Here is a 25,492-nt window from a genome sequence, read left to right on the forward strand (position 1 = left end):
AAAAGAATCGACACGCATTTTGGTGTTCGTCCGAATTATGTTTGTTTTCGAAAGTTACAAGACAATCATTCAATTTTGATCCAAAAGGAGCTCGGATATATCCGGTTCTATTCGACGTAAAGACATTCGACGTAAAGACACAGTGCATTCGGAAGGTGAACGAATAAGCTTTCATAAAAAAAATGCAATGTTGAACATTATTGAAAATCCCAATTTTTATAAACAATTCAAATATTTGACGATTTTTACCTCATTAATGACAAGTTTTCGAATTATAAAAAAAACAGTTTCGGGTTCCTTATTAAATTCTGTATTACTAGTAAATTTTTCAAGTGGAATCTGAAAGGAGTCTACTTTTTTTTTCTATTATTCATCAGGCGCTGCGTCGTGCCGAGCGCGATACACTGGGCTGTTTAAAAGTATTTGAAACCGAATGCCCGCGAGGGGTGGAAGAGGATAGCCGCGTCACCCGCCCCACTCCAGCGACAGCTCGGCTGCTCCGTCTCACTTGTTTCTTTACCCTCTCTCTCGCCACGGTTAACGCGGGAAGCGGAGTAGCCCGCGCTTTCTAGCTAGGCAACGCCCTTAAGTAGCGTCGAATTAGCTCTCATCACTAAAGATGGCATAACGAAAGATAGGGTTAGATCGAATATTAGCAAACTCATTGGGAACAGACTCGATAAAAATCCACTTGAATCTTATTGTCAAATAACTTCCAAAGTGAAACAAACAAAAAAATTTTCGCAACAACATAATCACTTAGTAGTCACTGATGCTGACAAAGGAAATATTACAGTTGTCATGGACAGGATGGATTTCGAACAAAAATGCCAACATATTCTTAATGATTCCAACACATACACTCTTATCTCTCGTGATCCCACCAACAAGATACAAAAACAAGTCAACGATATGATAAACCTATGGCAACAAAAAAAATTTATATATTCCAATACTGCAAAAAATCTCAAAACCTACAACTCTTTGCCTCTAAAGATATATTTTCTACCAAAAATACGCAAAATCAATGTACCCCTCAGACCAATTGTATGCAATATCAATTCACCCACTTACAAAATTTCCAGATTCTGCTCTAGGGTACTCTCTAACATCACAGGTAAATCAAACTATCACATTAAGGACACTTGGTCCTTTGTAAACAAAATTGAAAATACACCAATCCCTAGAGAACAGCTATTGATATTCTTAGATGTCAAATCACTGTTTACCAATATTCCAGCAAATTTAGCAATTCCTATAATCAGTAAAAATTGGCCCAAATTAAAATCACACACTAACACAAACAAAAAAGAATTTATTGCAGCTACAAAACTTTGTCTTAACTTTTGCTATTTCGCCTACTAAGAAAAATTTTACCAACAAATTTTTAGTGTAGCCATGGGCTCACCAATTAGCCCGGTGGTAGCAAATTTAGTACTTGAACATTTTAAACAAAAAATTATCTCACAGCTTCCCTTTAGTCTCCCTTTCTATTACCGTCATGTAGACGATATTATAACTTGTGTAAAAAAAGATTACTTACAATTCCTTCTGAAGAAATTTGAAAATTTTCACCCTCGCATACAGTTTACAATTGAGTTGGAAAAAGATGATAAAATCAGTTTTCTTGACACTTTGGTGATTAATCAAAATGATACTATAATTCTAGATTGGCATCACAAACAAACTTGGTCTGGGAGATACATTCATTTTCGTTTAGATCATCCTATGAAACATAAAAAATCTGTTGCCATAGCTTTGTTCGATCGTTGTCTCAAAATTTCAAACCCTCAATTTCTCAAAAAAAATTCAAAACTCGTTGAAACAACTCTGATTTCAAATGGCTACCCTGTAAAATTCATCAATGATATAAAAAAGTATAGAGTTGAAAAAGTGTACAATTCTATTGATTGGAATATAGACTCTAACAATCAACCTAATGATAATAACAAATTTAAGAACACCATCGCTATACCCTATATTGAAAATCTATCTAGCCAAATTAAAAAAGTTTTGAAAATTGAGGGCATTGAAATTACCTCTAGAATCAACAATACTACTAAATATCCTCTCTTTTCTCACTTAAAATCTGTAACTCCTAATTTAGATAAAATCAATTGTGTTTATAAAATACCATGTAGAGACTGTATCAAAAGTTATATTGGACAAACGTCACAACATTTAAAAAACAAAATTTCTGGCCATCGCTCAAATATCAAATTCCATGAAACTGATAGATGCGCTCTAGCCGAACACACCTTGAGTCTTGGACATCATTTTGATTTTAATAACTCCATAACTTTAACTACAGAACCTAATTGGTATAAACGTAATATTAAGGAAATGATCCATATTTTTGAGAACAAAAGTAACTCTGTTAACAAGCGCACAGATATTCAACATCTCAGTCATCTATACTCTAACATTCTCTAGTTCAAATTTGGCGCCCTTGTTTACGTTGTATCAGTGTCAAATCCATTTGGTTCTAACATAGAGCAATATCGCACCTCATTACTATAGATTTTTTATCAATATCCGCCAATTTTCACTTCCGTTCAAAATGCCGAACTAACAACAGCTAAGCAGGCACAGGTCGTCAAATTTTGAGAGTAATCCGTCTATATCTGGGTTGATCTCTTCTTATTTCAATTCTTTCGCATTTATTTACCTTCTTAATCGTCAAATTTCAATTATGTAACCTATATTTATACTACCTTTGCTAACCGTAAATTTCACACTTAACCTAAATATTGTCAATCCAACATGTGACAATATATAGTTTATAGTTATGTTATAAAAGCAGTAACTATTCTTACTAACATAGTCTCTGTTCTAATTAGAATGTCTCTTTAAACATTTTGTAATTATTATAGCCTGATGATGATCGGCGGGGCCCGACCGAAACGTCGCAAACGCAAACATGTTTCGTTTGCCTAATAATTAAACACAGTCATATACCTGACCGGATTTCGAATAAACCTTCTTCGTTCTTCCATCAGAATACATGTTATAATATAGATAAGTACACGGCTATAAGTACGATCTGCTCTCGTTTTACGTGCCAACCCAACTCGCTTGACACGCGTCGCCCCACTCACGCTCTGGCCGCCTCCCCGCGGCCGAGTCTACAACACATTGGAATAACTTAAGGTGGTTCCCCCACAAGACAGTTGAATTAGGAAATTGTTCAAATTTGGCATACGTATTGTTTAATATATGAACAACTACTCTACAAAATTTTAACAAGTTTCACCATCCCGAACCCGAGATATTTGTAATTGAAGTTCACTCAATTAACACGTAACATGCGGACCATGATAGGCAAACGGCACATTATTAATTCTACCATTCGTACTAAAATTAAGGAGTTTGTGAAAAACAAGGAGGAGCTGGAGCAGGATATCACAGATATTGTGAAAAAAAGCTTTGGTTGGTTTCTAGAAATACGAGAATCTTTTCCAAGATTTTTTTGTCTTTCGTGACACGAGGTTTTTTGTCTGTGTGGTTGGTTGACAATAATCGTACTATACCGTCTCTTCCACTTTTTGCATATACTTTTTGTATTTCACTATTGTCAATTCCAGCACTTGCTATTTTTTTAATCATTCCTGGAGAAATAACACCCTTAAAAACATTCAGAGTTCGTTCGAGTACCGCTGCTTTTTTTCAAACGAGCTTCGTGAACAAAACATTGCGTGAAAGATTTGCTATTCGCAATTAATTTTTCTTTCGGAATAGTGGAAGCAATTTTTTCGAGAATATCGACGTCGTATGATGCTTCGTGAAATTTTTCGTTTGGTTCAACGTGAAGTAGATCTTCAGCGAGCCTGGAAAGTTTGAACATCCCGGGACCTTTTCTTTCAGGATGAAGCTTCTTTAGAATGACGAGAGTGTCGGCGAATGCAACGATGACTTTTTTTAGATCGACTATCATAGAATTTTTTTTGAAAGCTTGCAGTAACCGCGGAGTGTCAAATTTGGCATTGTGCGCCACAAGAATGCATGGTTGAAAAAAGACTAACCATTCTTGGAATTTCCGTAGCACTTCGTGAATGGGAATCGACGGTAGTCTTTTATCATAGAGAAATAATTCTCCAGCGACATTTCTCAAGCCCGTGATTGCCGTTGCGCTGGGTGTAATTGGTTGAGAAGGATTGGCATATTCCGAAAAAGTAGACTCACCGCACTTAGCAGCAATTTGGAGAATATCTGCTGATTTGTGAAGGCCCGAAGTTTCCAAGTCGAAGAATATGAAGTTTGAATCCACTGGCAATGCGTTCTCCATATTGTTGTTGTCCATGTCTTCAGCAATATTATTCCCCAGATCGTCGGTTTCCATGTCAAAGCCACAGTTTGATTGATACTGAATTCCTTCCACCTGCTCTGCCTTCTTTCGCAAAGCCTGTCTTTGATCAGCCAGTACATTTCTGCGGCTTTTTGTGCTGGGCAACTTTGCTTTTGACGCTCTTTCCGAACGTTTCACTTGGTTTTTCTCTACAAATGTTGCAGTATTTTTCCCGGGTGAAACTCGAACTTTTTCCGAAACAGCAAGTAAATAACTATCACCCTCATTTTTATTACAGACAGCACTTGAAAATCGAAAATCAGCCGATTCGCTAAGGCTATAGCACCGATTTTTCGGAGCTTTATGGGACATTATATTGTTCAGGCTTTCGTTGGCTTGGCTTGACGCTGCGACCGAGAATTTCGCAGCGTTATTGGCGTATTTGGTGAAAATTCCGTTCAGTTTCTCGTACAGCCCTGGATCTTGAAACACAACTTTTTGAACGCCTGAACTATCACAGCGACGAAGGCACCAATGTCCACAGTTGTCGTGTCGATTGAAAAAATGGTCAGGTATGCTACGAAGGCAGTTGGCTAGTTCCACAGATTTTCCTTTGTTTTGCGCTACTGCGTATCCGAAGCACTTTTTGAGATGAGGGATAGCTTCTTTTTTTTCATCTCTTTGTAAGTTTTTTGTAGTTCATACAATTCACTGACGAAGTGTTTTCGGAGGTGATTCGTGTCGGCTAACTTAAAAATTTGTTGCGAATTTCCTCGACGTACTGCCGCGATGGTAGAACTATCTTCATCTCCGATTAAAACTCGAACATTGAGTCCTGCATCTTTCAGAATAGTGCTTCGATTCACCAACTCAGCCCCAACATCAGGTTCCATGGCTTTAGCGCTTCCTTGGAAGTTCAACCGACAATCGTGATCTTCTTTGGATCGACCCGCATCACAGAATTTACATTTCCTATTCCGAGTTGCAAAATCGAGAACCTTGCCACTGAAAAATCCTATTATCGCACCGTAACCATTGAGGCTGTCGTAACTCCTTCCGTTGCCTCGCTTACTCCATCCCATATCGTAAGAAACGATAATATTCACGATGTTACCCAATGCTTCATCAAATTTTTCCGTCGCTTTCAGCATTGAAGGGTTTTCGTTGAGAATTTCATGGTTATCGGAGTTCGTTGCAGGTTCAAGGTCATGCAGATGAGGATAGATCGCGTCGACTATTTCAGATGGCCTGATACAAACAAACAGTCGTAGAAAATGAAATAATCAAACTCACAGAATATTTTACCGTTTTATTAATATTTTATTTAAGAAAAAAATGATCGATTCTCTCAATATAATACAGATTGGGTTTGTACGAAATGAGTAAACGTTAGGGTGGTCCTTATTTGGGGTGTTGATGAATTTCGACAAGTGCGCCCCCTAGACACGTTCGAAATAAATGAACAAAAAATGTGTGCGAAAACGGAGCGCTGTAGTCCAATTAGAAGACGTGCCTCTAAGCTCGTTTTGTTTTTCAGTTGAATAACATGGGATTTTTAGACTACTTCAATCATTATGTTTTAAAAAATTCTTTTTCCACATAAATCTGTTGTTCATGGGTACAACTACGCGTATATTTTTCCACAAGTCGTTATCACAACCTTTATGCCCCCCATCCCCCTGATATTATACACGACGGCAAATCGATCAACGTGAGAATACCTCTTTTTAGCCGCTTGGTGCTTGACAGTATTTCACCAATTAAAAGGCAGTCTTATTTACGTCATAAGTTTGTAAAAAAAAATATTTGTACATGTGGGAAAAAATATGTATTTCAATTAGTGTATTTAAAAACACATCGTTTATACTTTATACTTTTTTAAAAAGTAATAATTAAAATTAAAATGTTTTGATCGGCGTCTGTTTTTCTGGATCGGGAAAGATTTTACGATATTCCGAGATCCATGAACAACAGATTTATGTGAAAAAAGAATTTTTTGCGTTCATGGGGACAACTGAAAAACATAATGACTGAAGTAGTCTGAAAATCCCATGTTATTCAAATGAAAAACAAAACGAGCTTATAGGCACGTCTTCTAATTGGACTACAGCGCTCCGTTTTCGCACACATTTTTTTTAATTTATTTCAAACGTGTCTAGGGGGCGCACTTATCGGAATTCGTCAACACCCCAAATAAGGACCACCCTAGTAAACGTAAAAAAAAATCTTCATCGTATTCCACAGTTTAGTATTTCTTCATTTTTCTACCGGCGCTTAGTCTTCACTATAAACAATTTTTTTATTGATCCTTCACATGATCGTTGTGAACAATCCATGATGTACAAATTATGACGGACTGTAATAACTATCCCTAGAAATATATTCCCATACAAAATTACAGAAAAGTTTGCATCCACACACATAATATATATATATAAAGTCTGAAAAATGATTCTTGAAAAAACTGCATTTTATCAATTTACCCGATTTAACCCGACTGGTGTGAGATTTGGGTTATATTTTTGAATTATTCCCAATTTGTTTTGTTCAATTTGATTTTTTTAACAGCAACGAAGTGACATAATTACATCTGTTGAGGAATGACTCTGAAGTTTGCAACGTTGAGATTCAACGAAAAACATTGTTTCCATTAATTATTTATTGAATTTTGAAAATCGTGGCCATTTTGTGTCTTGATTGAGTTTTTGGGACTCGAGAGACGATCGTTTTATTATCCGGGCCAAATATTGATTAATAATTATGAGCTTTGCTGAAGAAAAAACAGAATTTTGTTGCATTCCAACGATGCAAACTTTCAACATCATGTCGAACAATCATTTTGCAACTGAAGTGATTGAAGTAACAATTTTTCTTAGTCTACGTAGCCTCACATTTCATCACACAACTTCTGGACATTCTCAATTACTAGTTTGCGCTCCTCCTCGTCAGCTCTCTGACAACTTTCCTTTGCATATTCTTCAATCGCTGGTCCAAGTTCTCGTTCGTACCGCTTGAACAAATTGTCAGTTATGGGAGGTACGTTCAAACAAGCTTAGAGCTTGGTCAAAGCGGTGGAACCAATGCCAGCGTGAACAGCTCCAGTTTATGACAATAAGAAAGTTTTTGAAACAATTTTTGAACAAATTTGAACTCACTGGTTATGAGAGAAATTAATGACAACGGAGTCAGGGCGGCTAGGTGGTCTAGTGGAGTAAGTCTCCTGTAAAGCATCGCTAGATTCCAGGTTCGATTCCTGGCTCCGTCGTTAATTTTTCAAATTCACCAGTTGTTCAAATTTACATATTCTCAATAAGAAAGTTTTATTAAAAATAAAAAATCTAAAAAAAATATAAAGGAATTCAATTATGAAATTAATACACTTACGGAGGACAATTTTCGTGTTCACGTCTGACAATTTGCTATTATTTTTCGAAGTGTGCATTTTCCCCGTTAAAACGGATGTATTCACACAACAAATTTCGCAAGACACCGTCAAACAAGAGTTGAGCCCGAGACGTGTTTCCTTCACTATATTTTCCAATGAAAGAACTTTGGAACATTTGCAGCACCGAAGATTCTTGCCGAGTTCTATCAGCTCGACAATACGTCTCCCATGACACGGGATAACCTCCAAATTTTCCCGATCGGTTCTTGGTTGTGGTGTTCGCGCTTGTAACGAAGCCGCTAGGGCTTACATTTTTTTTGCCAGCACTTTTTTTTTAATGAACCTCCCCCTTTGTCGCGTCCGATCTGACATTTTTCTTATAATCTGCTCGTTTATCTCTCGAAAGATTCAACTTCGGCACGTGAATATCCGTAGGTGTATATGAATATGACAGCTGACGCGCAGCGTTGCCACGATCGTCGTTCTAACACGCACACATAAGAATGCGTCGTCCGTATAGGCGACCTTTTCTGTGTGTTGGGGCATAGCTCGGATAGTTCCGTCAAAAAGTTTACTCGCAATGTCAGATCGAAAATACTTTTAGAATAAATTTTACGAAAGCAAATGATATCTGTACTATGTATACTGGCACCGAGTACGTATATATGAGCTTTGCAAAGTTGTTGATTACGATCCGAACGAATTATCAACCTTTTTAATATGCAAACGGTCGGTAACTTTTGGTTGGCGCTGTCGCAGGGGATCGACCTTAAGGCAAAGACCTGGCCAAAGTTGAATTTTCCCGAAACAATTCTTTGAAGACAAATCCGAAAGTAAAACAAATCCGTAATTATCGCGCAGTTTGCTGTGAAGGCTAGGTGATGAATAATGCATCGCCATCGTGAGTTGCCTTTCGTCGTCGGAAAACTTAGAAAAATCTTTATGAAAAAGCTGCATCATTATGAATGTACGCAAGAAAGCATGGACTCTTTGCACGATAGCCTTACGGACGGACTCGTCAGGTAAAATATCGGTTTGCATTCTCTGTTTGCAACAAGCAAACGATAGCTTGGTTGCAGGTAAGACCTGTTTTAGATTGGAATTTTTATTTTCGAGACTACGGATAGCTGGAGTACATTTGAGTAGAGAATTTTGCTTTCTCAGACGAGAAGTTTCCGTTTGCAAATTAGCGACCGCTTTCTTCAGTTCTGAATTTTCTTTTTCTATATTTATAATCAGACGGCATTCATTTTTAATTTCGCTTAGCAAATGTACGATTTGTTCTGATTGAGAGGTTTGTCTTCTGTCATCGATCGATTTTACCGGGTTGTCTCGGGTTAGAGGATCGTATGGAATAGGAAGTGTATCGAGTTGCCATCGACCGCGGTTGCGGACTATAATCGCAGGAAAATGCTGACTACAAATTCTCAACCGATCTAATTCTTTTTCCGAAGATTCGGTAAAATGCTCAAGGCCACTATTAACTGACCATTGTAGCATACGAGCATGATCATTCGCTGGAAGTCGATAGAAATGTATGTATGTATGTAATCTTTATTGTTCCCCTTGGGGTTACAAGGACTTCCCTTTTCCTCTTCCTTTACAATATTTTTTTTTTACATGTTTTCTTAACCTATTCTTACCCTAATTCTTACTTCCTACCCTATCCTTACTTAATTTCTAATTGCCTGTGTCCTGTGCCATTGCCTTGCCATTCCCTTACTTTCCCTCTTATCCTTTTCTTACTTTTTATCCTTATCTTTACTTAACCTTATCCTATTTCACCTTATTCTATTCCCTAATTCGTCCTTATCCTAATCGACTTCCATTTCCCATTCATCTCTCACTCTTTCATTCTCTTGTACATCCCTGATCCTTTCCAATTCTCTCATCCAGACTTCTCCCCCCCCCCCCCCCCCCCCCCTCCTCACCTAACATCTCCCTCACCACCTCCTGCCAGCTTTCCTCCCTTCTATCCCAGCCTACGCACCTTTCCCATACGTGCTCCCATGTTTCCTCCTCCCCCCCGCACACCCTACACCTTCTCTTTTCCTCTTCTTCCCAGTACCTTGCCTCCTTCATCTCGCTTCCTAACCTAAATCTTGCCACCCTTATCCACCTGCTTTCTCCCCATCCCTTTCCCAGATATCCTGGTATCCCTTCTTCTTTCACTAGCCTGTACCATCTGTTGTACCTCGATTCCCTTATTTTCTCCCACCTCTCTTTTCTCTGTTCTTCCCTCTCTCTCTCCTCTATTTCCTTAAACTCCATCTCGCCCCTCTCCCTTCTCGCGACTACCTCTCTACTCTCTGCTCCCCTTTCCGCAAAGAAACTTTCCCTTTCTCTTTCCCACCTCGATCCCTGCCTCCCAGCTTCTGCCTTGTCCCTTATCTCTTCCCAGCATCTCCTAGCTAACTCGCTACCCCCCCCCTCTCTCCAGCTTCCTTTCAAAATTCCATGCCCTTCTCCCTGCCCTAATCCTTAGTTTCTCCCTCTGTAGTTCCTCCCTTACTAGATATCCCGGTGTTCTCCCATCCACTCCTAATGTCCATCTCAAAAATCTATCCTGTACCGCCTCGACCGCCCTCCACTCTCTCCACCCCCATATCTCCGATGCATACTCTATTACCGTCCATACTAGCCTGTCAAATAACCAAATCCTTTTTTCCCAATCCCTCCCAAACCTTCTTTTTCCTATTCCCCATACCTGCCTCATTACTACCCCTGCCTTCCGTACTCTCTCTTTCACCTGTGCTTCCTGTCCCCCATTGCACTTTACTCTATACCCTAAATAGCTGAACTTTTTCACCTCCTCTATCCTTTTCCCTTTCCATCTCCAATCTATGTTTTTCCTTCTACCGCCTCCTTTCCTAAATCTCATAATCTTTGATTTCCCTACATTTACCGTCAGCCTTTTCCTATCCATATACCTTTCTCACTTCCTAATCATTACCTCCATTGCCTCTTCACTTTCCGCTAGTAACACTGTATCATCCGCATAAGCTAACGTGCATACCCTGCCGCCGGCTAGCTCCACCCCAAGTCGATAGAAATGTATATTCGATAAATTGTCTCTACTGTGCGCACCACATAGCTGATACCCACACGACCTACTGTGGCAAGGCATCGCAAACACTGTCGCAATATAATCTGTTAATTTACTCAACGTTACCGAAATATACGGATACGATATTCTAAATCTTTAATTTTTTGAATGAAATTCGTTGATGAATTATGACCTGATTACTGGAAGATTACTCACCGTTACCGAAGTATACGGATACGATATTCTGATCCTTTAATTTTGAATGAAATTCGTTGGATAATTAAGATCTGATCACTGCAAGACAATCGACACTTTGCCAGACATGTATGCACGTTGCAAGCCACGTGAAGACTGCTGAGTTTCGCTAGGACGCGACTGCAATTAGCGAGGACGCGTTGATTCTCCGCGGGGCGCGAACGAGCGGCGAAGGAGTGGATTTGCAATGACAGACCACGTGACGCGTCCTTGACTCTACTCCCCGTCGTATTGGGTGCGCTCCACGTGGGTCTGTGGTACTTGATGGTGCTTCATGATTCCATCGTGCCCTAACTATGGACCCTCGGATATTTTGCTGGAACTATCTTGCGTAAAATATTCTCCATAGGTATAAAATCAGCTACAGTTTATCTATTCGGTTTGTCGAACCCTATATCTCAACTTACAGAAAGTAACATTATACAGAATAGTAATTCGAATTCAAAATTGTCAGATATGCTACTAATTATTGCCATACATCGAGAGTCAAACCTAATGCTTTCAGCATGATTTTGAGAATTTTTAAAGGCAGAATTAATGATGCCGTCGAGCGAGACGAGACGAGAATTTCGAATTTCTCGTCTCGAAAAAATTTCGAGAAATGTTTCTCGTCTCGAATTTCGAGAAATATTTCTCGTCTCGAATTTCGAGAAAAATTTCTCGTCTCGAAAAAATTTCTCGTCTCGAATTTCGAGACTTTCGAAATTCTTGATAATCTCGGCGTCCCTGGGCTTGGGTATGGACTGGGCTGGAATAATTTAAATACAAATAAAACGCTTTCAAATGCACTTTTATTATTCGGACGGGTTAAGATTTTTTTGAATCGCTGATTTGAGGCTGCACGTCAGCCATCCGTTTAAACACAGCAGACTTCTCGCTGATTCATTGGACATCCTATTTCGGTGTTTCCTTCGGATCAAACCGGCCTTCGAAAACAAACGTTCAGCCGGGACGCTTATCGCCGGGATGCTTAAGAAATCTCGCGCCATTTTTGCCAAATTCGGAAATGAATTCGAATTGTTTCGCCACCACTCCAAAATATTTTCGTTCCGGCTCGCCCGTTTGAGTTTGCAATAGCGCTCGAATTCTCGCTGTGGTTCACTACAGTCTTCGTGAAAAATCTGCGTGGAGGCCTCATAAAGTTCATATAAATCGAAGGATCCCTGGCTTCCTTGATCCGATAAACTTTTACCCTGAGATGCTATCATCTCGACGGTGGAATTTGCGCAATATTGTTCGCGAAAAATTTTTTGAAACTTAGCCATTGATGCCTTCTCTATGTCACGACCCCAAGATGTGAGTTGAAACGTTCCAACTTTGTGCCGAGGATCGAGGATGAGAACAACTCCATATATCCAATTCGTTTTCTTGTAGTGTTTGAGCATCTTATCTCTTCCAGCTTGGAAAGCTTCGATAAATTCCTCGTCGACGCAACTTTGCGATGGCTTCGCATCAAGTTGGTGAGTTACCGTCTCGATTTTGTCAAGAAGCATATTGAACCCCACAATTACCAACGGCAACGTAATGTACGTTTGACCACCGAGAACCGTCGACAGATGATCGAATGGTTTTAAATACGCGCACACAGCCTCGATGATTTCCCATTCTTCAGGGTTGATTATCATCTCGCGAAGTTCTCCATAGCTGTGCATCAGTGCGTTAAGAGCCGACTTGACACTCAGTGCTGTTCGCAACATTACGTAAGTCGAATTCCCTCGAGTTGACACGTCCATCGTTATCGCTATTTTTTTTTCGTTGGCGGCGTCACAATATGCGTGCAATTTACTCATCCACTGCTCGAACCTTTTCAGTTTTGCAAGAAGTTTTCTCAATTTATTAATGACATTCGTTTCTTTCGATTGTTCCCATACAGATAATACGGTCTCTTCGTCAGAGCTGCCAATATCGGTAGACAACTCGAAATCTAGGTGTTCCGGATTCAGAGCGTTCAATGTATCTTGCACTCCCAAATTCAAAATGTGAGCGAAACAACGGAAGTGTGAATCACTCGCGTCGAATTCGATGCCTTCCCGACATAAGAGATCGGAGAGTTCGGCTATGAACGATGTATTTGCAGCCGCATTGTCGAGAGTGATGCCTTGAATTTTTGATTTAATCTTGAACTCCTCTAACACATCGAGCACGAGATTAGCCATATCCCTGCCTGTGTGAGCTCCATTCGATGGAATAAAATCCAGCGGTAGAGATTGCAATTTCCAGTCATTATCGATGTAATGCATCGTTATGCCGTAATACGATCGATTAGCAATCGATGTCTATCCATCGACTGTCAAAGCAAATTTTGAATCAACTTTCTTCACTGTTTTAAAAACAGCTCCTCTCATGATCACGAAGTGATTGATGACTTTTTCTTCCAAACTCGTCCGTTTCGGATATGCAAAGTTTCCATTAAGGAAAGTGAAAAAGTCTTGAATGGCATCGTCATCGAAAACCGAAAACGGTAAATACTTAATTGCCATCCATTCGACAATTCTTTGCTCGAATGTCCTTGTATCTTTTTGCCGAGTAGCAAATGGTGTGCTGGGATCGAAAAAGTTTTTCACTGATGAATCGCCATAATGTGCATTTCGCAAATGTCTTTGAAGCCCGAAGTATTCGAATCCTTCATTTTAATTCGACGATCAATTCCAGACTTGAGACACAGTAAGCACTTTCCATATTTTTCTTTATCGACCGAGCACACTTCAAAAAATGCAGAGTATTTTTGCTGTGTTTTGGACGTTGTCGGTACAATACAATCATCTTTATTCGATGAAGTAGACGGTAAATTTTGAGTCACTATGATTTCCAGCTGCCCGACGTCGCCAGAATTTTTTTCAAGTTCACCGGTCGTCGAATCATCTTCTTCACTTTCATTGGATCTGATTGAATCGTGTTGGCGTTTGTTTTTCTTTTTGCTGTGGCGACAAATCTCCACTATGTTGGAACGCTTCATTTTCCACGAGAGTCCACCACTTTATAGTCAGATCTATAATGATAATCGTTAATTTTAAAAACCTGTTATCAATAATTTAAAACACACACACACACACACGCACACACACCCGGACATATTTTTAGATATGATTTTTCGACGTTTTAGGACATTTTAAACATATTGACATTGGAAACTGGAAAAAACTATTTTCACCGTCACATAGCTTCCCCTATGAGGAAGCAAAAAGTGTTAAAATAAAATCTGAGTATCCAAAAAAATACTATACAGTAACAAAAGTGGGTATTCATAATGATTTACGAAAAAAAAAATCATTTTCAAAAATCGAAAAAATAGTAATTATAGAAATCCCACGATCAGACGGTCCAGCAACCGTTTCAAAAAATAAACAATTTAAGAGCGATAATTTAATTCGTGATGACAAAGAGGGAACACTGGGTGAGCGAGCCTCGCGGCCGAGCGAACCACGCGGACGTTCGAATCGGGTTTCCCCGGCGAGACCCGATTGATCGAACGAAACAAAGTTCTCGCTCGCCAGCATCGCAAAACACACAAAAACCGGGGCAATTTCGATATGGAAAGAGACACAGGGCTGTTAATCGACGACAGGGCTCAACAAAAACACTAAGAAAGGGGTTGAAACTATGATCTAATGGCTCGATAACTAATCGGCTCCAAAACAAGGGGGCAATTTTCAAAAAAAGGAGCTCAATGAGTTCGAAGGAATTTTTGGGGAAACGACTCGCGGCTCAACACTCGTCACGTCGAATTGACCGACGAAAAACTGTTTCTCGAATGATTAATTCGAGAAGAGACAGAAAACGGGGATTTCTTGATCATTGGGACGAAAAGGGAATAATTGGCTTGGTAATGACGTCGCACGCCCGGTGAAAAACGAAGGACTCACTTGATCGCTTTTTCAGTGTTCAACAACACGAAAAGAAGGTGCCGACGAGGTCCAGAAACATCCAAGAGTCGTTCTTCACGGAGCCAGTTCGACGTAAAAACTTTGATTGCGAAAATCGTCAGAAATATCCTCGAAAACGATGAAAATTTAGGGGACGCTGTGCGTGCCTCGCGAGTCCGCCGGGGAAGCGAAGCGCTACGGGGTCCTCACGAGCTCCCTGTCGCTACCTCGCGGCTTCGCGGAGCCTCGCGAGTTCTCGCGAAGCCTCGCGAAGCACTGCAACCTGATTAATTGAGAACGCTCGCGGGCCTCACGAGGCAAGGCCTCGCCTAGTTACTATTCATTTTTCTCATTCGGTGCCCCAAAAATCAAACGTAGACTGAGAGATTCCAGGAATCTCGAAATTGACAAGAAATCTCGAGAAATCTCGAGAAATCTCGAGAAATCCGAGAAATCTCGAAAAATCCGAGAAATCTCGAGAAATTCGAGAAATCTCGAGATGTCGAGAATCTCGATCGAGAATCTCGTCAGTCGAGAAAAATTTCTCGTCTCGTCTCGAGACTTCGAGACGAGAGTTTTTCGAGACGAGACAAGAAATTTCTCAATCTCGTCTCGTCTCGCCGAGAAATGTCTCGTCTCGACGGCATCACTAGGCAGAATCATTGCGAAGGATTCCCCTAAACCAAATAGACGAACTGTACCAATCGTCGCTAGTTACTATATTTGTTTAATCGTTTGACATACGCTGGTTCTCAATAATCTAATTCCGATATCAAGATTTTTCATCTGTAGTGTGAGGTTCGTTGCGATAAATTTGCGACGAAGGAATTCGTTCAATCCATGATAATTATAATCAACAATGATGAAGGCAGCCAGCAAATTTTCTGTCACATATATATATTTTTACAGATGTACACTCTCTTATAATATCATGGAGTGAGACTTCACTCCAATGGAGTGAAAAATCACTAGGTCCGAGTGAAAACTGCACAACTCCAAATCGTGTGAATACTTCACTCCAATACAGTGAATATTGACTCCAATCAAGTGAAATTTAAAATAATTTTATTCACTCCAAGCGTTTGGAGTGGAAAAGTTAAGTCTTGAGGGTTGCACCACTGTAACGACCGAAAAAGGTCCAATATTGACGATTTATTTAGGGAGTATGGAGAAAAGAATAGTATTTATTTCAGAGAGTTGATAAAATACATATTGAAGTGTGACAAGAAAAATTTATATCATTTTCATGCAAAATGGCGGGGACAGAGCCAACCTTTGAAATCGCCTTTTTTTGAAACTTCTTCACGGGAGGACGGATTTCTCGTACAGTATAAGAACTGGCACAAAAAACCAAAAATTTTTATAATCAACATATTATCGCCTATGGATACGTAGTACAGTAAGTTCGAGGAATTTTTTTTTTAAATATAATTTGGTATATATAGTGCGCTATTGAAAAATTGAGTTGATTTTTGGTCCAAAAATAAGTAGTGAATTGGTTATAAAAAAAAGGCTCCGTACTTTCATAGAGAATGTAATTGTGAAGCTACTGTCAATATTTCAAATCGATCCATGCAACGGTGTTCAAGTAATCTGTCCTCCCAGTTTAAAAAAAAAGTGGTCTCGAGAAACAGGGGCTTGAAGTTTTACGAGTACGCAGCGTTACTCCGAGACACTGTAGGAAAATTGAGAATTGAATCTCTTAAAATAAATTTTTCACTATAGGACCAGATGGATATTGTTTTCATGACCCGAAAATATTGTTTAAGCCGAAAAAAATCGAAATTTCTAAAATCTTCGAGTGGTGTAACCCCTTAAAGAGTGAATATTCACGCCATCAGGCGAGATGCTTAGTTTTCACTCTAACGAAGTTTATAAGCTAGAAAAAAGTAATAATTGAAAAAAAAATTATTTAATAATAAGTCTTATTTTCATGAAGGAGAAAAATTACTACAATTACGCACACGTTACATTGAATGTCTTCAGTTTTGAAATCAATTAGTTGATATCAGCCGGCTTCATTTTCGATCAACCATCTTCAATTCGCTGTAACCCGTATGTACAATACCAAGTTGTATAACTGGCGACAATTGGCGGCCGCGAATTTTGATATTATACAGACCAATTCAGTCTTTCCTTCCATTGCAATAAGCATTTTGTTTAGCAAAAATATAGGATGTACAAAATTTGAAAATTAAAGGCAAAAGTGTTCCTCAATATGTATTATTATAACGTGCGTGCACCATAAAATTTTTTTCTACGTTCCGAACGAATGGTTGTACTCAGCACAAAGAGATTCCCCACTCGAAAAATTCTGTATGTCAAGAATTTGGATAGATTTTGCTAACTTCTTAGTTTTTTAATGATTTTCAAATGTGTGAAAAGTTTCTGAAAGTTGAAAGAAAAACCTGTTGAATATGTGAGAGTACTTACCAAACTTTATTATTTTCATAAATCTTTTTCAAATACCGTATTTCAAAAGTTGTATTGGGATCCAACATGTGGGCGGGGCCTATCCAAACTGGCGCAGAAAAGTTCCGCTGTCACATGACAGACGGTATGTGTGGCATGAGTTTTGTTGTCTGAATGTTGCTTAATTTAGAAAATATTTGCGATTGGGCAGGTACAAATCCTGCTCAACGTAATTTTGTAGAAGGAGAACGGGTATTAGCTGCGAATCACATATTAAAATGTGGTTTGAGCTACGAAGGTGCATCGAGTGACGAGATATGTTTCACAGCTTTGTGTTTACAAACATGTTGTATCCGTGGTCCACCGCATGAAATAAATGGCAAAGTACAAAAAAACGGCAAAATAATATCGGTGAAGTGTTCGTGCAAAGCAGGGCAAAGTGAAAAGTGCAAGAACATCATTGCAACTCTCCTCTATTGCTACCGGTAAGATATAAGCTAACCTAAAAATGTGACAGCCTTAAAAAATTTTACGCCAACAGCATGAGATTTGTCTTCAACTCAAATATACGTTTAATATGCATAAAAAATAGTGAATTTGAAGAAGAAATTCCATTCAAATTTTACTAATTTGATTTCAGAAATGACCTAGATAAAATTGGCACTATCTCTTGCACCGACAAACCGTGCAAATGGAGAAACTTGCAAGATGCTGCACTGAAATCGTACGAACCAGTTCCTTTAAACAAACATCAGTGCCTTCAGCCTCCAGAAAAGAAATACCAGAATAATGAGAGCTTGGATGACGCCCGCAAAAAAATAATTATGGAAAATCTCCCCAACTCGGCGTATGTGCAACATAAGTAAGACCAAAAGTACTTTATGAATTTTGACTAATTTCTACTGAGTGTACGGTCCAATAATTGTAACCAAAGAAATATTGTTTTCAGGAAAGGCCGTCATGAGCCCATTTTTCCGGTGTCAAACGATGCCAAAGTTTTAACAGAAACTGAGCTCAAAAGCATCGAGTCAATCTTTGACAATCAGTCAAGTGAATTCATGGAAATAATTAAAAAAACAACTGTACAGCTGTTAAAGGATTGCTGTAAACAAACATTGCAGTTGTTAGAAACAGATTGTCGTCAAGTCTGTAGAGAGACGAAATTGACGTACGGCAAATGGCTAGACGAGCGAAAATATCGCATCACCGGCAATACTTGCTACAGTTTGTTTACTTACTCCAGCAACAAACAACCTAATTGGGATAAAAAGTGCTCTACATTCTTTGAACCGAAAGATTTCAAAACCGAATACACCGAGTATGGTGAAGTCACTGAAGCCAAATCACGTTGTCAATTTGAAAAAGTGACGAATCAAAAAGTTGTGGAAACTGGGCTCGTTGTTTCACAACAAAATTTTTGGCTAGCATGCTCCCCTGATGGTGTAATTTTCGAAAGGGGAAAGCCAAATACATTGGTAGAAATTAAATGCCCGTTTGCAGGCAAATCGATGCCAATCGACGAGGCGATGAAATCGCAATTTGGCAAGTGTTTGTCACGAAATGACAAAGGAGAAATGAGCTTGAAGAAAAAGCATTGTTATTATGGCCAAGTACAATTGGGAATGGCTGTGCTGAATATTGAAAAATGTCTGTTTATTATTTATGCAGATTACGATAAGAGTTTTATCAGTTTGACCGTCAATTTTGATAAAATATTTACGTTGAAAATGTTGACAACGCTGAAAAAAGTCTATTATAATATTATGTTGCACAAAATTTGTGCGAAGTCAGCTGATATCGATATCAATAATGAGAATATTGATACGAACAACAACTTCAGCGGTAGGTAACTTCTATTAGGCGATTAGTCTAATTATAATGCAATGACTGAAAGTTAGCTTCCTGTGATACAAGAATTTAATTGTATGTGATACGACTACCAAATTATTTGTAAGCCAAAGAAAGAAAATAAATTTTTCTACGTTTTGAAATACTTTTATTGTTCACACATGATTTTTTCCCTGTTTACAAAATATTTATTTTATTTAAAATTTCATTTTGTACGTTTACAATATCAATATGTTGACAAGTAATTGAATGAGTGTTTTCATTGATCTTTCATGAATTTATCATTTGCCAAGATAGGAGAACTGCGATTGATTGTGGCACATATGGTTGTAAATATTTCTCTAGCGAATGGGAGGAGACTGACAGGCATTGTATCTCCTAAAATACTAAAAGTTTTTATTCTCTGATTCGATCTTTCAACATGAACTCTAGCTTTCGCAATATTGCATGTCAGTAAAGATTCAGATTTAGAAAATTGTTTTTTTTTTCTTTAAAAACGGTGGTCTAATCAGCTTCCAACCACGTTCGGCACACATTTTATCAACTAAAAAACCACGATCAACCATAACGCCATCCCCCGGCTCCAACAAGTCTTTTAAATCGCATTGCTCAAAAATATCGGTGTCAGAGACTCTGCCGCCATAAGGGTTTGAGATGTACGAAATATTTCCTGCGGGTGTAACTGCAGTCATAACTTTAAATGTCTCAGACTGTTTGTAATGAGAATAACAAATCACTTGACAGCAGAGCTTTGACGGTCTTTGAATAAAAATTTCAGTACAGTCGATAACTGCTCGAGTATTTTCAAATCCCTCAAAACATTGTGGCAAATTTCGCGATATTTCGTCTTTTGAAGGCCACTCTATTGCTACTTTTAAGCTCTCACTCAACAATTGGATCATTTCTAGGAAGACTCTTTGACAGTGCTGTGCTGTGTAATATTGAAACAAGCCGGCCAAAAAGCTGTATGTTATATTTTGTTTCAACTTTACATACGTCATGACCACTTTGTTTCTTAAACTCATTCTTGAATTATATTGATCTCGATGTTTTTGCAACGTTATGCCGACAAGATTAACAATACAGTCTAATATCGCATATGATTCTATTCCTGTGGCAGTGCTCAAAGCACTGTCATTGGGGAACAAATCCAAAAAATTAGGCATGATATCGCTCGTTTTTACTTGAACTCCGATATTTTGAGTCAACTCAGGAGTAATTGACTTGTTACAATGCGTTAAGACATCATTAATTGAAATATCATTGTGAATTGAGTATCCAAGCGACCGATGTAGCGAATCATCAAAGGATAGCGCCGGTAACCGCTGCGCTGAGATATCACTCTTTGTCACCTTCAATTCTTCTCCCATCTCTTCGTGAAAACTGGATTCGCACTTCTCGAGTCGAATGGTCTCTTCTTGAGGTGCAATTGCATCGAGCCTCTCGACGTTATTTCGTCTTAAACGTCTCTCAAATCGTTGACGATCAATTTTTTTTTTTTTCGCAGATTGCATGAGACCGCTGCTAGATGGCAAATTAATAGAAGGGATAGCGTTTTTCTTTAAGGGAGCTTTCCAGTGTGAAATTTTCAAAAAATCGATTTTTTTTTTTTTTGCTTTATCGAATAGTATACACTCTTCCGAATATTCCCTGAAATTTTCATGCCGAAATTCAGATTATTTCGGTTACTGTACAGCATTTTTTGGAAGAAGGCAACGGAGCGCTACAGCTGCCGCGTCGGCCGTCTGCCCGTGCGACTGTTATTTCTATTGTCTCGTTCCTACCTGCACGTACATGAACTTGGCTCGCCAATTGTCGAAAATGTGAATTCGCACTATTGCATAATTTGCCGTTAATTAGCCGTAAATTAGTCACGCAACTTATTTTTTTGTCGCACTCAATTTTCAAAAAAAAAGCGGATAGCGTGCTAAATTCTTGAAAATCAATCAATCACTGTGTGTGGCAACTAGCCCCAAAGCACGTATTCTGCGGCAAGCAGATAGTAGAAATCGCTACGCAGTCTGCTGTGTGCACCTTCAATGAAGGTTACGACCCAATTTTAAAAATTTTGAAGACGATGGGATGCACGATAGGGCCGAGCGCCGCAGATTTCGCCGCTAAGTACAAGAATGCGCGCATCATCCAAGCAAACCGCCAGGCGTCCCTGGATAGCAAAGAGGCGAGAACAGCTCGTCGGACCGAACAATCCATTGAGCACGATCTTTTCGAAGAAGCAGAAGGGATATTGTACGGACCTGGCATCGCTGATTGACCGTAAGTAAACAATTTACCTAAAATTTCCTCACTTGAAACTTTGAACGCGTTTTTCTCGAAACAGCATTTTTCAAAACGGTGTCCAACTTGGAGGGCAGAGTTTTAAAGCTATCGAGTTGAATTTTTTACACAATATTCTTAACGTCATTGTTTATCGTGCTATGGGAGCTTTTTTTTTTTTTTTGACATCTTCCTATTTTTTTGTAAAAAAAACTGCCAAAAAAAATGCTAAAATCGATACTTTTTTTTCAAACCGGCGCCATTTTCGCAAAAAAAAAAAAAAAAAGAAAAAAGCCTCCATAGCACGAAAGCCAATTATATACCGATGAATAATCTTTTTGTGTTTTTTGTTTCAGATCAAAATTGTGACCCCCAACGTGGACACCACATCCAAGTGCATTTTCTGCAACAATTGTTTCATCATTTTTATAGATATTAATTAATAAATAAATCGATCTTTAAAAAATTGTTTAGTATTTTTAGCGATTTTTCGGGCTGTCACACTGGAAAGCTCCCTTAAAAAACGCTTTTTTGCTGCAACATCTGTAAGAATTAATTGCGTCATGAAAAAGTCAGTCACTGAAGTTTCATAATTTCTAGGTTATGTTATGCTAAGATTTCTTACTTACCAGGCAATAAATAATCCTCCTTTGTAAAGTGTAATGCACACACTCTCATTTGACCCGTCACTGTCTCAATTTTTAAAGCCTTTGTCCATGCTTTAAAACGGTCAATCGTTTCAACAGTGACGAAATGATTTTTGACATAGAGAGAGCGCTCACCAATTTTTGGAAAGGCGTGAAAACTTAAGTCTATGTTTTTTTTTTGATGAACTTTCACACCCTTGTACAACACAGTGAAAATTTTTTTTCCCTGGTGGTGCACGTGACGAATATTTTGCGGGGTGCATTATTGCAATTGCAATGTTTTGCAATCGATAAAAATCTACATAAAAACACGTGAACTGACTAACTACTATTCCTCCTTTTTCTGTTTTCGCTTCCGACCACCAGATGTCATGTCTCCCTATGTTGGATCCCAATACAGGGTAATATCTTCCATTTTTTTTCTTTTGATACAATCAAAATGAAAGTTCGTAAAACTGTTCTTCAAGTCTGAGTTTCTCGATTAGAGGTCCAAGATGTTAATGGTCTTGAACGCCTTGAAAAATATTGAATAACTACAAAACTATGTGAAGTGACGCGAATATGGATTTTTTCGTGTGTTTAATAAATAGATAACGAAAAACAAAGTTTTGGCACCACATGGACTGGAGGGGAAAATTTTTTGAAGCTCTTTAATTGATGCGTTATTATTCATTGGTAATTTTTAACTTGCGTTGATAGGTTGTTTGTATCATTTTTTGACTGTATACAGATAGTAGCGATACAAGGAGAGTTCTACTTACAGATTCTCGTTACCGACACTTACCGACATCCTCCCCAGACTCAACCCCTTCTCCGCGATGACGTCACAGTCTGCGGTCCCGACTTGAGGTCAGAACGCGCACCTTACCGACAATTTTATCGGTCGCCGGTCAAAATCACACTGCTTTAGCGATAATTCTTATCGGTCGAAGGTCAAAATCGTGCTGCTTTACCGACAATCTGACCGACCGAGGGCCAAAGTCTCTATGTTGTGCTCGCCTGCCAACGGAAGAGCGTGCAGGGGGGGGGGGGGGGGGGCGTGAACTCATTCACAGACCTGGATGTCGGTGACCGTCGTGCATTCTTTTCCCACAGTAGCATTGCTGATGTGTAAACTCGACCACCTCACATTCTTTCCCACGTTATCAATCACGCGACATTCAAAAATTAATGGTTCTGAGAATTGTTTTTTACCAGCTCAGATGTCGGTACTTCATCATCAATGTGACATTGTTTTTGGCTTGTACCTTGTGACGATGTATATATTTTTATAGACGAAAGTAAGAACCGAAGTTCGGACGGATTAGCGGATCAGCGGATCAGCAGATCGGCAAATTAGTAGGCCTACGACTTTAGAAGGAGAGAGTTGTGTATGGAGGTGTCAGGAAATCATAAAGTGTGTGAAATTAACTCAAATTCTGATCAGGTAACAAATTCAATAAATAACGACGAACTGAAACAATAAAGAAAGTCACACCATTCTAAAATCATAAATACGACACATCAAACACTCTCCCTTCAAATTCTTCGAATAATTGTTCCGCTCGATTTTATCTATTGTAACGTGGCATTTCGGTTAGGCCTGCCCGTTACAAGAGACTCCCTGAACCCTGGGCGGGATCCAGGAATCAGGGTTTCGAAAATCGAGTCGCGGAATAATCCTAGAGAGCGCCAGAACTGGAGTCACGCACCCGAGTTTCGACAGGGACGAAATAGCGCATTACGAACAAGATGGTACAGGCTTCTGTTTTTTTTATTTTTTTTTTGAGTGCACCGGCTACCCTCCAGCGACCAACTCCGACGCCGAAGATCTTTCGAGGCAAGGCGAAACCACGGAGATCTCGCGGAAAGGATACCGTGGCTGCGGTGGGGGAGGCAACGCAGATCCCTGCAGCGCGGGAATCCAAGGCGGACGCGATTCCCGCTGGCGGCCGGCGCGCCGCAGCCTCCCCGCTCACCCCGCCTACGACCAACCAAGGCAACCGCGAGAGACCAGCTAGCGACGAGGGAGCACCACCCCGCCCAACCCCAGGACTCCGTAGAGCTGCGCGGGAGACGACATCGCGATCTAGCCTTAAGTTCTGCGCCGCGTAGCGACGACAGGTGCGCGGCAAGTTGCGCAATCCCCAAAATCGATGACAGATCGATTGTTGCGCATTCTTAGGGTGATGACGTCACGAAGAATTAGCGTGACGAGATCGGCGTTGCGGCCATCCGAGATCACTCGAGTTCTGGCGAACGACTAGGTATCACGTGTGTCGCGAGAAAGTCCGTGAAGTTTTGTTTTTTTTCTGTCGCGCTGTAGAAGCTAGAGATTGCGAGGAAGGATGGACGGACATGTTCACGAGGGAGTTGGTGAATTCGTGGCATGGATGTGGAGCGGTAAGCGCTGCTAACCTTCTTGCGAGAGAATCTCGAGGGATAATTAATAAAGGTTTGCCGAGGAACGGATAGCCAGTGAAGATTGGCGTTAACGACAGTACTCGAGATTCTTTAGCCGATACCTCTGCTTGGTGACCGTAATCTGAGTTGCGCGTAAGGAAGTAGCGTTAATTTCGGGTGATCGAGGAGGTCGAGTCGAGTCACGAGTTGAGCCGAGACATTATTGTCTCGAGTTTGAGTGTAACCGAATTCCGTTACACAGGGTCACTTTAACTTAGTTCGATACAGCCTCATTTCTCGTATAGGTCGCGAGCAGTCTAACGGGGAGCATTCGAATTCGCGACCGCGTCCCGCCGTCGCGGAGAAAGTTGAGCTCGGGTGTGTGCTAACAAGAATATTTTTCTGTAGAGGATAGTCGCAGGTGACGCGACGAGCCTCGTTTCCGTTTGGCTTTTGGTATAATCCGTTAGTAATAAGTTGGCGATCAGCACCCGTGGGCATAAGCAATTTTATTTCTTTTTCTTTTGTTTGATTTATTGCCGATCGCGGACAGCGTCGGCCGAGAATTCGGTTCCGTTTCCGTCAAGGGGTTTAGTGTTAAGTTGGCGATTAGCGCCATTCTGTAGAGGACGATCGCGGGCGGCGCGTCGGGTCCTATTTTGTTTTCGGTTTTCTCTTGTGTAAATTAGCGGTTATGATTAGTACAGCGACTAGCGCACTTAGGCCGTAGAGGTCTTCTGGATCCATTCATTTTTTTTTATTTATTATTTTGTTTGCTCTTTCGTTTTTTTGTTCTCTAAAGCTAAGCGTTTGCGTTTGGAATCGCGAGGACAAATTTTCGCAGTATTGTTATTATTTTTATTTTTTTTTCTGTATTATCGCTATTTGGAAATATATTGTCAAATTTCATTATTGCTTTGTGAAATAACTTGGCGTACGTGCGACGTATCTCTCTCTACCCAAAAATTACCCCTCCGCGCTACTGAGCTACCGAGTATATGGTCGCGGTGTATCGTATTACCGATTTCGAGGCGTGTTGATCACGCCAGGCGCCCAACAAATTTCGCGGTAGTGTTCCAGGTTCAGGGTACATCG

At 39.8% G+C, this 25,492-nt stretch overlaps 1 protein-coding gene across 1 annotated transcript; it reads right to left on the bottom strand.

The window, feature by feature from the left end:
* Positions 1 to 3,625: 3,625 nt before the first annotated feature.
* LOC124174763 lies at positions 3,626 to 5,960 on the bottom strand. The gene is made up of 3 exons (XM_046554221.1): positions 5,914 to 5,960; positions 5,036 to 5,533; positions 3,626 to 4,964 (listed from the first exon to the last, which is right to left on the bottom strand). Exons 1-3 carry the CDS (start codon positions 5,958 to 5,960, stop codon positions 3,626 to 3,628), a joined length of 1,884 nt encoding a protein of 627 aa, XP_046410177.1.
* Between the last annotated feature and the right edge of the window lie 19,532 nt (positions 5,961 to 25,492).

The sequence above is a fragment of the Neodiprion fabricii genome, chromosome 2 (assembly GCF_021155785.1).
Source record: "Neodiprion fabricii isolate iyNeoFabr1 chromosome 2, iyNeoFabr1.1, whole genome shotgun sequence".
Lineage (NCBI taxonomy): Eukaryota > Metazoa > Arthropoda > Insecta > Hymenoptera > Diprionidae > Neodiprion > Neodiprion fabricii.

Bases quoted from the DNA above. Each gene is read 5' to 3' on its own strand.
- LOC124174763 (XM_046554221.1), bottom strand. From the start codon at position 5,960: ATGGGGGGCATAAAGGTTGTGATAACGACTTGTGGAAAAATATACGC. The intron at 5,534-5,913 runs GTAGTTGTACCC...TGTTTGTATCAG, and splicing joins ACTTGTGGAAAAATATACGC to GCCATCTGAAATAGTCGACG. The intron at 4,965-5,035 runs GTTAGCCGACAC...AAACTTACAAAG, and splicing joins AATTCGCAACAAATTTTTAA to AGATGAAAAAAAAGAAGCTA.